The sequence below is a fragment of the Lethenteron reissneri genome, chromosome 1 (assembly GCF_015708825.2).
Source record: "Lethenteron reissneri isolate LAM-NWPU_2019-01 chromosome 1, ASM1570882v1, whole genome shotgun sequence".
NCBI lineage: Eukaryota > Metazoa > Chordata > Hyperoartia > Petromyzontiformes > Petromyzontidae > Lethenteron > Lethenteron reissneri.
The window spans coordinates 5,893,638-5,908,935 of NC_083779.1; the positions used below are offsets into that span (position 1 = coordinate 5,893,638).

The 15,298-nt window shown below is 49.9% G+C and overlaps 1 protein-coding gene across 2 annotated transcripts; it reads right to left on the minus strand.

Annotated features, from left to right (window-relative positions):
* Window positions 1–3,718: 3,718 nt before the first annotated feature.
* LOC133355901 (perilipin-2-like) lies at window positions 3,719–13,979 on the minus strand. 2 transcript variants are annotated; one of them, XR_009756806.1, is made up of 8 exons: window positions 13,816–13,979; window positions 11,714–11,769; window positions 10,643–10,898; window positions 9,614–9,696; window positions 8,606–8,807; window positions 7,292–7,471; window positions 6,836–6,997; window positions 3,719–3,835 (listed from the first exon to the last, which is right to left on the minus strand). XR_009756806.1 is itself a non-coding variant. In XM_061573358.1 (7 exons), the coding sequence occupies exons 2-6, from the start codon at window positions 11,741–11,743 to the stop codon at window positions 7,293–7,295; spliced, it is 750 nt and encodes a 249-aa protein (XP_061429342.1). In that variant the 5' UTR covers window positions 11,744–11,769; window positions 13,816–13,979; the 3' UTR covers window positions 6,033–6,997; window position 7,292. The 2 variants fall into 2 exon arrangements, 1 of the variants encoding a protein (XP_061429342.1); XM_061573358.1 differs by lacking the exon at window positions 3,719–3,835 and having other exon boundaries at window positions 6,033–6,997.
* Window positions 13,980–15,298: the final 1,319 nt, after the last annotated feature.

The following is a 15,298-nucleotide window of genomic DNA, read 5'->3' on the forward strand; positions in this document are numbered from 1 at the left end:
GACCCCCCCATCTTCCACTTGTGCTAGGAGCTACACGCAGGCATTTACCGGTTCACGTCGCTCACCACGCACGCATCGAATCTCGCCCTTGAGAAGCCGCTATTTTTCGATTCGTTTCTACTGCACGTTGCGTGCAAGCGACTTTCATGAAGCCCCTGGGAGTGTCGCCAGGCACTGCGCCGAGAAGCGCCCGGTGGCACGTGGAGCGAAACGTCGGACGCCGTGCCAAACGACGCGTGGCCACAACCCGAAAAACGCCGGAGAGCTCCACGGCAGTGTAACAGCGAAAACTTTACCCGGTAGCAGAGACTCTGCATGCCCCCCGCCCCCACAACCCCTCTTCCATGTGCGTGCTCTCTCTCTGGACAATCCAACGGCCAAGCGAACCGCGGGAGCGCCTTCAGCGTGGCCCCCTCGTCCACCGGGTGTAGGTCGCAGTTCCACAGCCAGGTGGCGGACAGGCAGTACCCAAACATCTCGACGGAGACCGTGCCCAGCGACGCCGTCATGAGCCGTGTTCCCGTCGCGGCCACCGCCTGCTTGTGCCACGTCAGGCACTGGCCGGCGAAGGCGGCGCGTGGGAGAGCGGCCCTTAGTACACGGCCTAGTCAGAAGGCACCGTCGGGCGAGTCAGGCTGTTGCCACCCGGGCTGCAGAGAGAAGCAGTCTGGGTCCTGGGCGATGGGAGCAAGGCGTCCTCCTTGACTGCCGGTCTCACAGGGTGCCTGGGGGTGGCCCTGTCCTGTGGAATGGTCGAATTGCGCTCGTTTTAGGCAACGATCGACATTGCTTTCACGAAACCCACAACCATAGTTTTCGTTTTTTTCTCGTGGTTTTTTGTTCTTAAAATTTTCATTGTGCCCTGGAAATGGCGTTCATTGCACATCGATCACCACAGTCAGTTTGCACTGCTGTCGTGAAAGCAGGTACCACCAGAACCGGCCCTAGACCTTTGGGGGCCCTAAGCAAAATTTGGTTGGAGGCCCCTTTGATGTATGATTTTTTTCACCCACTAGCTAGCAGTGACTCTAGGGGGCTCTCTGCTGGCCACGGGGCCCTTTGCAATTGCAAGGGTCGCTTAGTGGCTGGGCCGGCTCTGGGTACCACCACAGTCAGTTTGCACTGCTGTCGTGAAAAGCAGGTACCACCACAGTCGGTATGCACTGCTGTAGTGATAGTAGATACTGCTATCGAGTTGGTAGATACTGCTATATAGAGTTAGTAGATACTAAACCAGTCAGTATATACCACTAGTAAGTCAATACTGCTACAGTCAGTATATACCAGAGGTGGGACAAAGTCATTGTTATGCAAGTCCAAGTCGAGTCTGAAGTCATCAAATTCATGACTCGAGTCTGACTCGAGTCCAAGTCACATGACTCGAGTCCACACCTCAGAGGTGGGACAAAGTCATTGTTATGCAAGTCCAAGTCGAGTCTGAAGTCATCAAATTCATGACTCGAGTCTGACTCGAGTCCAAGTCACATGACTCGAGTCCACACCTCTGGTATATACTACTATAAAGTCAGTACATACTACTACGGTGAGTAGCTACTAGAGTCAGTAGATACTACTATAGAGTGAGTAGATACTGCTATAGAGTTAATAGTTACTACTATAGTCAGTGGATACTACTATAGAGTCAGCAGATACTATACAGTTAGTCATTACTACAATAGAATCAGTAGATACTACTGTAGGCCCAGTAAATACTACTATGGTCAGTCGTTACTGCTACAATCAGTAAATACTACTATACAGTCAGTAGCTACTACTGGCTCAGTAGATACTACTGTACAGTCACTAGATACAACTACAGAGTCAATAGATACTACTTCCTCTATTTAACCCGCACTTTCTATAACTTTTTGGTGGGGAAATGGACAAACGGCCCACCGGGCTTTCACAATACCTTAGTATCTTATATTCTTAGGTTTTTTTCGGTAAAGTCACGTAGGTAAAAAAATTAAAATTAAAATTAATAAATGTAAAATAAAAATAAAATAAAAATAACGACGTTTCGGAGGCAACACAAGCTTCACGAAAGCTTCAAATCTACCTTAGTATCTGTGTATTTATATGTATGCTTTTTAAGATAAGATTTGAAATATATTTTTTGCCCGGGCAACGCCGGGTACTTCCCGCTAGTATGTTATAAAGGGACCCTAAATAAAATTTAAAAAACACAAATATTCAAATATTTTTTAACTTGCATAAAGTACTTATTATTTTTTTTTATTTGCTATACAGCCAGATAATACGACAAATCGCTAGCCTTAAACACACAGTCGTTCATAATATTTGAAGGCAGTATACTAGTATAGTATTATAGTAATAGAGCAGGTGCAGAATCACTGAACCGGAATTGATAGCTTGAAAGCATTTAGCGCGGGGGCCTTTAAAGTGCGGGGCCCGTAGCATAAGCTACTTTTGCTTCTAGGATAATCCACCACCGACGTTACCGGAAGGCTCAATTGCATCACATTTTAAAGTGGCATTTAATGCAACAATTAAATCGTAACGAGTTGAGTGGGAGCAGCGGCGCAGTTTTCTGTTAACTGCACTGCGAACCGGGCGACCCGAGTCCAATCCCTGCCACGGCCAATACCGGTGGTGAGTTAAGCAACATCAGTGGCGAGTAATATCTAAACTCTAAATGCTTATTATTGTAAATTCTAACACTGTTTGAGACTAGGCTCTAAAGAAAGCCGTCTATGGTGTGGAACAATCAGTTTCAAAGACAATGCACATCCTGTCAGAGCATGTTTTTTTGCATGTTCACCACAAGTATGTGGTTATAATTGTTTTTTTTTACCCTTCTATCTGGCAACAAAACTGACACCTTTTTTTACAAGGAGTCATGTTTGCATAGACCACAATACCTGCAGTCATTATGCAAACAAAAAACATAACTCTGATAATGTATGCACTGTCCTTGAAGTTTATTGGTCCACACCCGAGACAGCTTTCCTTAGAGCCTAGTCTCACATGGGTTGGACCAGATGACGCCAAAAGGCGCACAACTCAAAGACAATGCACCATCAGAGTACGAGAGCTCGGGGTAAGCATTTACACCATTGGAACCTCATTTGCCAGTAGTAAAATATGATAATTGTTTTTTCTACCCTTCTATCTGGCAACAAAACTGACACCTTTTTTTACAAGGACAGTGCATACATTATCAGAGTTATGTTTTTTGTTTGCATTATGACTGCAGGTATTGTGGTCTATGCAAACATGACTCCTTGTAAAAAAGGTGTCAGTTTTGTTGCCAGATAGAAGGGTGAAAAACCAATAATCATATTTTTTACTGGCAAATGAGGTTCCAATGGTGTATGTGGTTAATGCAGACATGATTCCTTGCAAAGGTTTCAGTTTGGTGTTTTAACATCGTAACACTTGTTTTATTGCCATGAAAGGGGATCAACCTATTTTCATGTTTATTAAAGTAGAGTAAGGCTGTGAGACTGCTGACCTGTGACCTGACTGCTCGAATAGGCTTTACCCAAATAAAAAAAAATCAGGGTAAAGTCCAATTCTCATGTTTTCATTATTTTGATACTGGCATTAAGGTCCCGTAGATAATCGATTCACCCATGTCACAACCACATCTTAAAAGCCAACCCCATGGACATTTTTCACGTCAAAGCTTTTTTTTTAAGTAATAATTTGAACAATTTGTTTTTAAAGCTCTAGCAGCATGAAGAACAGACCTTCTTCCCTGGGCCGCTCCCCCATCATCGCTGGCCAACCGTGGGGCCTCGGCAACGTCTCCTCCATCCTCACGGGCCCCCAGGCGACAAGGGGAAGCCTTGCAGAGTCCAAGCGTGCGCATCTGCAGGAGACTGGAGACCGACTCACGGTGACACAATGGACACTTCAACTCTGCTGACAGCAATGGCGATGCTTGGAAAGCAGTAAAGTTCGATGTCAAACTCCTCGCGAGAGACGATACGATGCAGAACACCCCCTGGGCTTTGAAAGCCTATGGACCAATAACCCCCCCCCCCCCCCAACAGCATCGTCCACTGCACATCAACCATGGCAGATGCAGATACTCAGTAGTGGTGAAGATGCACAACGGGAGATGACAACCTCTCCTGGCGGTGGGCTGAGACTGGTTCTGCGCTAGGGTGGTGACCACATAGCCGCGTCACGTGGACTCCGTAACGACTCAAACACGGAGCAGGGCTGGCTATCGTCACAGCAGCGATGACTCACTACTCTGGCTACTCCTGACGCAATCTCATTCACCAACTATGCAAAAGGAGTTGGTCCGTCTACATCAGCCATATGAAGCCGATAGGTGTAATAGCAATCCATTCTCATGTTCACAACTCAAAATTTTCCATTTTCACGCAGCTGCTGCTGTGTGGGACTGTTCTGCACAACGAACCTTGCAATGAGTTCCACTCCTGGGCAGTTACCGTCATTAGCAACTGCTCCAAATTCTAGCTCCACCTCCCATAACCAACACGATGGTCAAAAACCCAGTCGAGGGCTTCATCCAGCAGGGAATTTAAGTATTGAATTGCCCATGTAGTTAATGCAAGACTCCTTTACAGCTGCTAGGTTGTTACCAGTAGATACGAGTCAACATGTAACCACGAATAGCAGCGTCTGTACGGTTGGGGGGACAGGTAGTGCATTTACAGACGGGTTAGGGAGCATGCGTTCAAACCCCCACCCCCAACCACATTGAACATGGCCCTAGGGGTTAATGTAGCCCTTTGCGTGCAGAAACAAACATGTTAGGATGCAATACCCCCCCTTCCCTGTACACCAAATCCACCTCCTGACCAAGATGTGGGTAATCTCTTAAGGCAGCACTGAAGTTCCTCTTAAGCACTGGATATATGCAGCATTCAAAAATAAATTGACAGCATCAGGGGTAATGAAAGTCATTAGGATTTTAGCAGGATCAGTGTTATAGCACAAAGCACTATTCCCCCCCCCCCTCCCAGGAAAATCAGCTCCACACCCACGGGTCTCATTCGTGAAGGGATTATTGAAGAGTGCAGTGGGAAACAATACAGCTGGCATTTAAGTGCAGGAGAAAATTGGATGGCATCGCAGGAAGCCCAGCCGGGTTTTATCAAGAGCCCTTCACCCGTTAGAATATTTGAAATTAAGGGGGGGGGGGGCAGGAAATGGAAAGTGACAGGGTGAGTGTTACGACAGCGCTCAGGGAGGGATTTAACCAGGTGGAACAAGAGCTCACAAAGAAACACAACCACCATGAAATTGGAGAATTGGTGGAACCCCCAGGCCAAAAATGGAGGTGCATTGGCAATGTCGTCAGGGGACACAAGGTGCTGCGAGTTTTTCCATTATGCTCGATGGCGTCGCAAGCCGAGCTAGGTATTATCCATTTGGAGCAGTGCAACCCCCTAGGGCAGGGGTCGGCAACCTACGGCTCCGGAGCCGCATGCGGCTCTTTACGGGCTGCTCCTTGACGATGAGTACGTATGTACTCGGATGCATTGCGGCTCTTGAAATACTGAATTTTGTACCGAATTGGAAAGAAATGGCTCTTGTTATTTTGGTTGCCGACCCCTGCCCTAGGGTTAAACATGCCTAAGAGATAGCCAGGCAAGACACCCTTTCGTTGTTAATCGTCTACCATTAAAGCTGGTGCAGAACTTCCAAACCCTCCACTGTGGAGACTCCAGGGCCATGACAGCCCAAGCAGAACTGGAGAATTGCCAAATTGCCCCACCAAAAAGGAGGCGAGATGAAGTCATGGGCAAGTGGGCAGAGGCCAAATGTCACTTGGGAGACTTAACCACGGGTGGCTGCCTAGCTTTAACCCCAGGTTCAAGCAGTGGCAGTCCCATGTGCAAAGCCACGTGTACAGCAGCAGCCTCAACCCTTGAGCACGTCACTGGGTCAGGCCACAAGGTCTTGGAGGCTTTAATGGACAATGCACGCGACTGTCAAGTTGCATAGCACGCAATTAAGCGGGAATCACCACACGAGTGCAAGGATGTGCAGCAGAAATTCGGTTTATTTATGTTACACAGGGGAACAAACGCCGCATGCCAGACATAGCCACCAACAGCACCATTTTCTCAAATCTAAACAGGACCCTGATATTTTCTATAAAGTTAAAGGCAAAACCAACGTCAAAAAGCTGGTGTCCATTAACACACCCAGCACTGTAAACTCGACTGCAGACAATCCAGATCTCCCCCCCCCCCGCTCCATGTCAGCCGAGTGTCACAAGATCTGTTTTTGCCAAGGAAGCTTCAGACAAACCTGGCAAATGACTCGGCATGGTTCTGTAAACGCCAAGTGTGTCACCATGATGCATGTTTGGGAAACCAATGCCAACCGCTTCAAAATTTTAAGCTGGCCAGTTATTTAGCATTTGCTTGCAAAATTAGTAATTTGAACATCACTACAACCCTGGCTGGCTTACAGTCCCTTAGCACGACACTTCAGGAGATGTGGAACACCATAAAAACACGTGCACACCAAGCTCCAACGTCAAAGCATGTAATAACGTTAAGTATCCAGTTGCCTTGGTGGCATCAGCAAGCTAGAAGGATAAACTTGACAAGGCAGCGATTAATCCACTCCAGTCTTGGGCTGGAATTTATAGCCGTAGTGAAATGTGCCTGGGGAGGGCATTCAAGTAGCCAATAAATACAAAGACTAGCAGATTATTCTGCATTAAGGATGGGTGCATCTGGAGATGCTCATGGGATTATAATAGAACACGTTGCATGGATTGGGGAGGGGGGGGGAAATCGGATGACGTTGTCAGTCGTTACAGGTCATCGGCGAGCTCCCCAGGGAAGCCGAACACGTGGCCGTGGTAGAAGGGACCTACCACCCAGTTAAGCGACGAGTTGTTGATGGCGTGGTCGTACGCACGGTTCACCACGGCTGTGCACATAGACTTGGCCACGGCGAGGGAGCGGCGCGCCAGCCAGCCCACGGGCATCAGCGCCTTGGAGAGCAGCAATGGGATTTTGATGGTGCACTTCTGAGACTGGGGGAGGGGCGAGGGGGGTGTAGACGAGACTTAAAAATTGGCTGCACAATTAACAAGGGCAGAGCCATACTAAAAGTGGCCAAAAAGAGCATTGTTAAAGTGGTCAAGCGTTGAGAAAATATTAACTGTGGGTAAGAAAAAAGTGAACTTGAGATGTTGGCATGAGGCCTTCATCTTCACCACAACCAAATCGGCATTTCCACCACGTGAGAAACGTGCTACAAACAGCACCGATGGCAGGGGGGGGGGGGGGGGGGTGTGTGATGTGTTCCAGCAGGAGGCTATACGTACATTAGCGTCGCTGGGCTCCTGCTGCTACGAAGCCCACGCAGGAGTGGTGCATGGCGCTGGCTCTGCGCGCACACAGGTCGTAGAGGCCTCGCGTCACACGGCCGGCCAGCAACGCCACACGCACCACGGGGTGGGAATCCTTCCCGTGGTAGACTGCTTCTGCCTCAGGAGCCATTCCACCTGGAAGGTGGAGGGAGGGGGGGGGGGGAAGTCACAAAAATGTACACGGTGGTTGTCGCTGTGCGCAAGGGAACCCACACCCATAGGTGTGACAGGGTCACGTAGTCACCTGGTACAGCCAGCAGTGTTGCACCTGGAGATTGCCATTGCAGAGACTGGCCATGTAAACAGGGAGGGACACTGTGCAACTCAGGACTGCCAAAATCACGACCCCCCCACGTGAAGGTTTTTGTACAGCTATTTGGCAATAGCCATGAATTTCCATGAGACCTTGAAGACTGTTTGAAACAAGAATCGGTGCTTGGCAACTCTGCATGCGGCCTTTTCATCATAAACCAGAGCCACCCAGCATCCATTATAAAATCAGAACCTGCCATGGAATCAATTCGTTGGTGTCATTTGAGCACCACTTAGTCTTTCCAGATGGGCCTCACTTGCCATAAAATATGAAAGGCAAAGTTGTGATTGTGTGTCCGTTCAAAATGTGTAGCGTACTTCCCAACATACAAACTTGAAATGTGCCATGTGGATACTTTCCAGATTTTCATAATTTGTGCATTATGTACAACACAAGTCTGCTTTTTTGGGGGCGGAGAGCTCAACGCATATTTTTTGTACGGCAAATGAGTCGTGCTGTCAAGTGGAAGCATAACGCAGTGTAGTGGTTAGCACGCTGCGAACAGAGTTAGATTCCTGCTCACGTCAACTGGTCCTGGGCCTCCTAGGTCGACACAAACAAGTAACTGGTGTGTTGTGCGTGAACATCGCCAATGGGGATGCAAAGGCAGCCAGGCATGGTGAATCCAAGTCCGCGGCAAAGCCGGTATAGTACAGCTAGTGTGGCATAAAATCGGGTTCTACATTAGACTGTACGGACATGATGCAATTGACGTTTCATTTAAAAACTAATTACTACAGGTGGTTCTTAACACTGGGTGAGAGAGCTGGCCACATTTCAGGTGAAAAATAGTGCCAGTGCTTAAACTTGTAGTTGCAAATGTTTCAAACCCATGTATTTAACGTTACATTCACTTAAAACCCAACAGGGGTGTGTGGACGCAGCAATGGTTTAACCAGCATCGATGTACAGCAAATCAGCCACAGGTGGCTACCCTAGGGAGTTGCAGGCCTCACCATCGTGGCCTTGGCCCTTCAGGTAGCAGCCGACGTATTCCTCAGTGCGGCACAGCACGCAGTCCACACCCGACAGCAGCCTGGGCCCCAGCTGGCCCAGCAGGGAGCGTGAGGCGCTCACGGCGCCGGAGAGCACGCTGGCAACGGCGCCAGCCACGCTGCCCAGGGCGGAGGAGGCAGCTGGGATCTCGCCGCTTTCCACCTGTGCACAAATTACAGCAGAGTTCCGCAAGATGGAGGTCTGATGCAAATGCTTACAGAGTTCAATACTCCGATGGTGCGTTGTCCGAATTGTGCACCTTTGTGTCATCTGGCCAAACACCATAGACTGGGCTCTAAAAAAAAAAAAAATCTGTCTTGGGTGTGGACCAACCAGTTAAGGACAAAGTATACATTATCAGAGAGCTGTTTTTTTGCATTTTGACCACAGGTCTTGTGGTTGATGCAAACACAACCCCTTGTAAAAGGTAACATCTTCTTGGTTCTTTCGGTAAAGTCACGTAGAAGGGAAGTAATAAAATAATAAATAATTATTTTATTATTTTATTACTTCCCTTCTACGTGACTTTACCGAAAGAACCAAGAAGATGAATCCCTGCAGTCATGAAAGCTTTAAATCGAAGGTAACAGTTGTGCAGAATAACCCATTATTATATTCTGCAAGATGGTATAAAATGTTAGGCCGACTTGATGATTAGAAATGCCATTTAAAATATTGGTTTGAGTTGCAGCAACGGCTCGAAATGCAAGCATTGTATACAAGGCCCATGTTGTGGTAGATAGTACAAAATAAACTTAGACTCAATCATTCGATCCCAAAAATAATGTTTATCATGGGGTCATAAGTGTGTAACTTTAATAAAGTGTTCCAACAAGCAAAACAAAAAAGTTTACATTAAGCACACGTGACAAGCCTCGCGATGTGGGGTGCAGAGATGTCACATTGTGGCCTGTATTACAACTGCCAAAGAAAAAAAAGCCTCCGTCTACATTTCCATGGAGACCAACCTCGTGGTCCGAGGGGTGCAGCAGCGACAGCTTTGTCTCCAGGAAGTCCACGCCTCTCACCGCCAGACGGCTGGCCACCACCACTGGGGGTCCACACCCACCACATTACAACGTCACATCTCACACCCACATCTTTCAGTCAAGCCCATCAAGCAATTATTTTGTCCTAAAAAAGTCTCGATGTACACCTTTGTGACGTTTGCATGGAGCCTTTAACCGCACAAGATTGTTGGGCCAAAGCATCACTTGGCCGATTTATCGTCGGCCGAATGTCAGCAGCAAGCCTCGTGAAAATTATTAGTGCGCTTCAAAAAAGTTCAGAGAATTTGCAATACCACGAGAGAATGTGTCCTCCAGGCTCTGGAGAAGAGTCTAGGCGCTTGACAACGATGGCAAGTGGACTCTTACTGCAAGTTACTTTTGTTATGCAAGTTTTGCCCATTCTTTCCATTAAAAAGAATAGTCTCAAAGTGTTAACATTTTTACAAGCACCCTCTTGCGTGTAATAACATTTCACAGCATGTTGCCACGTGGTGGAGGCAAAGTGCTTAGCAAAATTCATGGCAATTAGAAACTCTTCAGCATCATTTCCCATGACAGAAAAATTGTATACGACAGGAGACTGGCAGAGCAACCTTGGGGAGGAGCCAGGTCAAGGCGTTTACTACAAACTGACAAACCAACCCACCAGAGAGGGACATGGCAAGTGCACCTCATGCCAGCTGCATTTGGGCACTGGATCAAGAGACTGGACCGATCAGCACCCCCCAGATACATATGGGCACGAGGTCAGATAGGCCATAGTGGTTTGAAGACAGCGGTCAAGTGCCATGACACAGCACGGCCTTAAAAATCGATTGCATTTGTACCGTAATGCCAGTGCAAGACTGACCAAAAATTGGCAAACCCCACACCCACCATCTACACGTAGGTTGAGTGGATCACTTTCAGCATTCCATATCTGGCTCACAGAACACGATTTTCGAGATCTCCACTGCACTACATCGAGCCAACCCCACAGCTACTCACGTTGCGGCTTCAGGGCCCAGGCCACAGGCCAGGCGGTGGTAGAGGCCACGGTGGTGGCGACAGATAGGCCAGTCTCGGCGACCTTGCACGCAGCACCCACGACACCGCCCCGGGCACGCACAGTGCCGTAGGTGCCCCCCACCCGGTCCAGCAGAGAAGCAACCAGCGGCACGCGGTGCAGACGCGCCACCACACCTTCCTCCGTGGCGGTGATGTGTGGGTTCACCGCATGGCTCTGCGGCACCTCCACGGAAGCCTGTGGATAGGTGGTCATCAACATCCCCCACCACCAAATGCCACTGGAGCCAGCAACCACCGCCACCATCATTATCGTTGTGCCTATTTTCCACACTAGCACCAGTGAGCACAAGATTCTTCCAGTTTGGAACAGGGGCTGGATGAAGCCACGTCAAGTCCCACGTACTGCAAGAGTCGGAGGACAGAGTTTTACGGCCAGGCACAATGTAAGTGCATAGCAATCGATTAGAGTTGCCGCATGTGGGGGGCCCACGCAAACCCCAGCCCGAACGCAATTCCAAAAACAGGACCCTGCGGGGTAGGCTGGTAGGAACGAATAACCAAAGAATAAACATAATGTATTATTACACTTGTTTAGCCAGGAAAGCCTCACCGAGTCTAAAGGTTTTTGTAGGGTCATGCCAAGTGTTTGCAGTAGGGGGCGATGTTGCTACATGTAATCGGACGGACGGACTAACCTATTGTAGGCTGGTTCACTTCGTTCCTACCAGTATAAGCCCAATAGCTCAGGACAATTGTACGTCTGGATCAACCATGAGTGTGCAAAGTGGGGGAACAGACTCCCCCCCCCTCACCACCAGGAAACATTACTGAACAGAGTTCTAGCAAGCCGTGGGGAGCATAGGCAATGGCGACCCCCCCCCCCTTCCCACCTATCCAGGAGCTGCCCATGTTAGACCTGGCTTTAAAAAAAAAAAGCGCAATTAGTTATTTTGGCGGACCATGTATTTTGGGAGGGACCTGTACGAATTAGAGCCAAGTTGGAGCTATAGGGTACTCAGCCGAAGACCACACACACCAGAGTGGACAAACCTCGCACTGTTGTTCAACGTATTCGGCCATTGTGAATCCTCAAAGCAGTTGCAGACCTTGGAGGGGCAGAGGAGAAAGCAGAGATTAGAAACGGCAGCAACAAGGACAGATTGCGTTAATCAGGATGCACGTCATACGTTTACCAAGCCCACAGATGGACAAAGCGACTAAAAAAATTGAGCCCAAATTAAAACCGCGAAATTGGTCTGGCTGGAATCCAGCATCTAAAAACCACTTCACCTGCAACAGCCACTCGCCACAAGAACGGCAATACTAGCCATTTGTTTACCGTGCCAATGCAACAGTCACAGTAGTCCATTTGAAACAATTAACTCTATCGACTATTTCAATGCCGCAAATAAACCAAAACAGCCACTCGTCTCAGCACAGGAGCTCTGCATACAGCTGGTAAGGGGGCTTACACGCAAAACTAGTGGCACTCGACCAAAGTTTGGCAAACCCGCAGCCTTGCAGGGATGCCGCTGTTGGAAGTGCTTCGAAAGAGCATTTGGCCAAACGATGTTACACATTTCCACACGTGCATCCGACAGCAGCATCGCCTACCAGTCCACGCGTCCCACATACCTGCAGAGCTGGATTGTAATGGGCATTGTAAAGTCACAATTTGGCACGGCAATTAAAAACAGAACCTCGTGTCAATAGCCCTCCTGGGGGAGAGCCACACATCAAGTGGTTCTATTCAGGGTGGTGGATGTGGGTGTCATCTTGGGTTCGAAGCGTTTTGAAAACGTCGACGCACGCTGCAGCCGGCTCCCCCATGGGGCAAAGCGCAGCAAGCCTCGGGTTTAGACGACTACTTCCCTTTTTAGTAGCAGCGAACGTCATGGGATGATTATTACACGAGCCAATTACTAGATGTGCCTACCACGCACGAATCACATTTAAAAATGTGTTCCCATAAAAGGTCCTGGTGACGTGCCAAAAAACAATGCTGTACCGCACTTCTATGCTCCCCCACCTCACAGACCGATGCCCCTGGTATTACTCGGTGTGACAGTGTATGCAGTCACCCCTCCAGATCCCGTGTGGACGAGGCTCAAACTCACCCCCACTTTCCAGATAAACATGGGCACAAATCCAATGGCCTGGATTGTGTGTACTGCATGGCAAACACGAGCGCCACGCAGGCCGTCTGTAGAGGCTTTGGGGGAATGTTGCTGTTAGCGAGCACCTATTAAAGCCCAGCACAAGTGCTGCTTGTGGCGGCACAACCGATGCCCGGCCGTCTTTGTCTTCCTTCCCCCCAGCACAGATTTATCAAGAGGCAGAGCCGATCTTAGGCGGGGGGGGGGGGGGGGGGTCTACTAAACAGTCGCCACCCGATGGCTGAAGAGTGGAGGTCGGGAATTGAAAGCGTGGTTACCAGGTTGGTACGTGCGAACCACTACGCCACAGATCCGTGTCGGGGTCGTGCACGCGGACACCAAAGAGCTCCCCCCACCCACGCACATCGCTCAAGATGCGCGACTCGCGAAGTGGAGCCGACCCACGCCCGTGCTGGGAGCGAGCGCTGTTTTAGAGAGCACCTATTAAGGCCGGCGGTGTGTGTGGCTGGCACCACGCCTCGGCCGCCTTTGTCTCTCCTAGCGAGCACCAGCCATCACGATAATGGATAAACACAGGCGACGTCGCAAGCAGCATGGAGAGGAGAGACAAAGAACCCCCGTGTAGCGTACACAGCCTTGCGGGACAAGGGCTGTTAGCGAGCACATTAAACGCCACCGCGATGTGGTCAGCACCACGCCCGGCTGCCTTTGTCTCCCTTCCCTAGGATGCGGCGTTAAAGCATCCTACGCATAAGAAAAAAGGACAAAGTCGAAAGAGCCATTAGCTACAACAAACACCCGCCACCAACGTTACCCCGTGGCAGGGAAGGCAACCCAGCTTGCCTGTGTTGGTAGCAAGCGCAGTGGGCACAAACCCATCACACGCGTGTAGCGCTGTAACCACGCTCACCCCCGCAGCGATGGCCTCTACCGAACCAGTAACCCCGTGCAGGCAAATTTATCCACCCTGTGGTGGTTGTGGGTCGTCGTTGGAGAACCCCGGAGGCGAGCGTGGCGAGAGAGCGTGCCACTCACCGGGGGAGCTGATGGAGCGAGGCAGAAGCAGTGATGACGCAGCGTCGTGCAGACTCTCAAACGCCGTCACTATATAGACCCACAACGCGCGCGCAATGAACGCACACGAAACTCATTGTTCACGATTGCAGTTGCGTGCAGGGCGACCGGTTTGAGTGGCGATATCGATTGATAAGTGGTGGCCACGTGGAGAGAGGGGGGAGGACGGTGGTGGATGGGGGGGAGGTGATTACGAACTAATTGGGATGATCGAGAGAAACGCTGCACGCAAAGACAAAGGCATTGCCGCTTCGCCAACACGCTATCATCGCCAACACTCACAAAGACAAAGATCCCCCGGATAGCCTGTAACGGACTGTTGGGGCAAGTGCTGTTGGCGAGCTCCTTTGACAAAGACAAAGATCCCCCGGATAGCCTGTAACGGACTGTTGGGACAAGTGCTGTTGGCGAGCTCCTTTGACAAAGACAAAGATCCCCCGGATAGCCTGTCACGGACTGTTGGGGCAAGTGCTGTTGGCGAGCTCCTTTGACAAAGACAAAGATCCCCCGGATAGCCTGTCACGGACTGTTGGGGCAAGTGCTGTTGGCGAGCTCCTTTGACAAAGACAAAGATCCCCCGGATAGCCTGTCACGGACTGTTGGGGCAAGTGCTGTTGGCGAGCTCCTTTGACAAAGACAAAGATCCCCCGGATAGCCTGTCACGGACTGTTGGGACAAGTGCTGTTGGCGAGCTCCTTTGACAAAGACAAAGATCCCCCGGATAGCCTGTCACGGACTGTTGGGACAAGTGCTGTTGGCGAGCTCCTTTGACAAAGACAAAGATCCCTCGGATAGCCTGTCACGGACTGTTGGGGCAAGTGCTGTTGGCGAGCTCCTTTGACAAAGACAAAGATCCCCCGGATAGCCTGTCACGGACTGTTGGGGCAAGTGCTGTTGGCGAGCTCCTTTGACAAAGACAAAGATCCCCCGGATAGCCTGTCACGGACTGTTGGGGCAAGTGCTGTTGGCGAGCTCCTTTGACAAAGACAAAGATCCCCCGGATAGCCTGTCACGGACTGTTGGGGCAAGTGCTGTTGGCGAGCTCCTTTGACAAAGACAAAGATCCCCCGGATAGCCTGTCACGGACTGTTGGGACAAGTGCTGTTGGCGAGCTCATTTGAAGGCCGGTCAGCACCACGCGCGACCGCCTTTGTCTCCCTCGTGGCGATGTTTACACACCGCACCAGTTATATGAGATGCATGATTGCTATCCCAGCGATCACCTGATTGGCACCGTTAATGGGCACGTGCGTATATTGGACTTATTTCGCAACCGTGCGTCGCCCAACCGTGATGATCCCAGGGTGCTGGAGTTTGTGAGTTGAGCACGTGGCGAGGGGGTAGGAGGGGATGACACAAGCTGGCACTGACTTCATTTTCATTGCGTCATTGAGAGAGGATCAGTGGCTCTTCACCTGGGGTGCACGCTGGGGGTACGAGATGC

Excerpts from the sequence above, each read along its gene's own strand:
- LOC133355901 (XM_061573358.1), bottom strand. The coding sequence starts at position 11,743 with ATGGCCGAATACGTTGAACAACAGTGCGAG. Across the intron at positions 10,899-11,713 it reads ACGTTGAACAACAGTGCGAG|GCTTCCGTGGAGGTGCCGCA; the intron begins GTTTGTCCACTC and ends ACCTATCCACAG. Across the intron at positions 9,697-10,642 it reads CTGGGCCCTGAAGCCGCAAC|TGGTGGTGGCCAGCCGTCTG; the intron begins GTGAGTAGCTGT and ends GTGGACCCCCAG.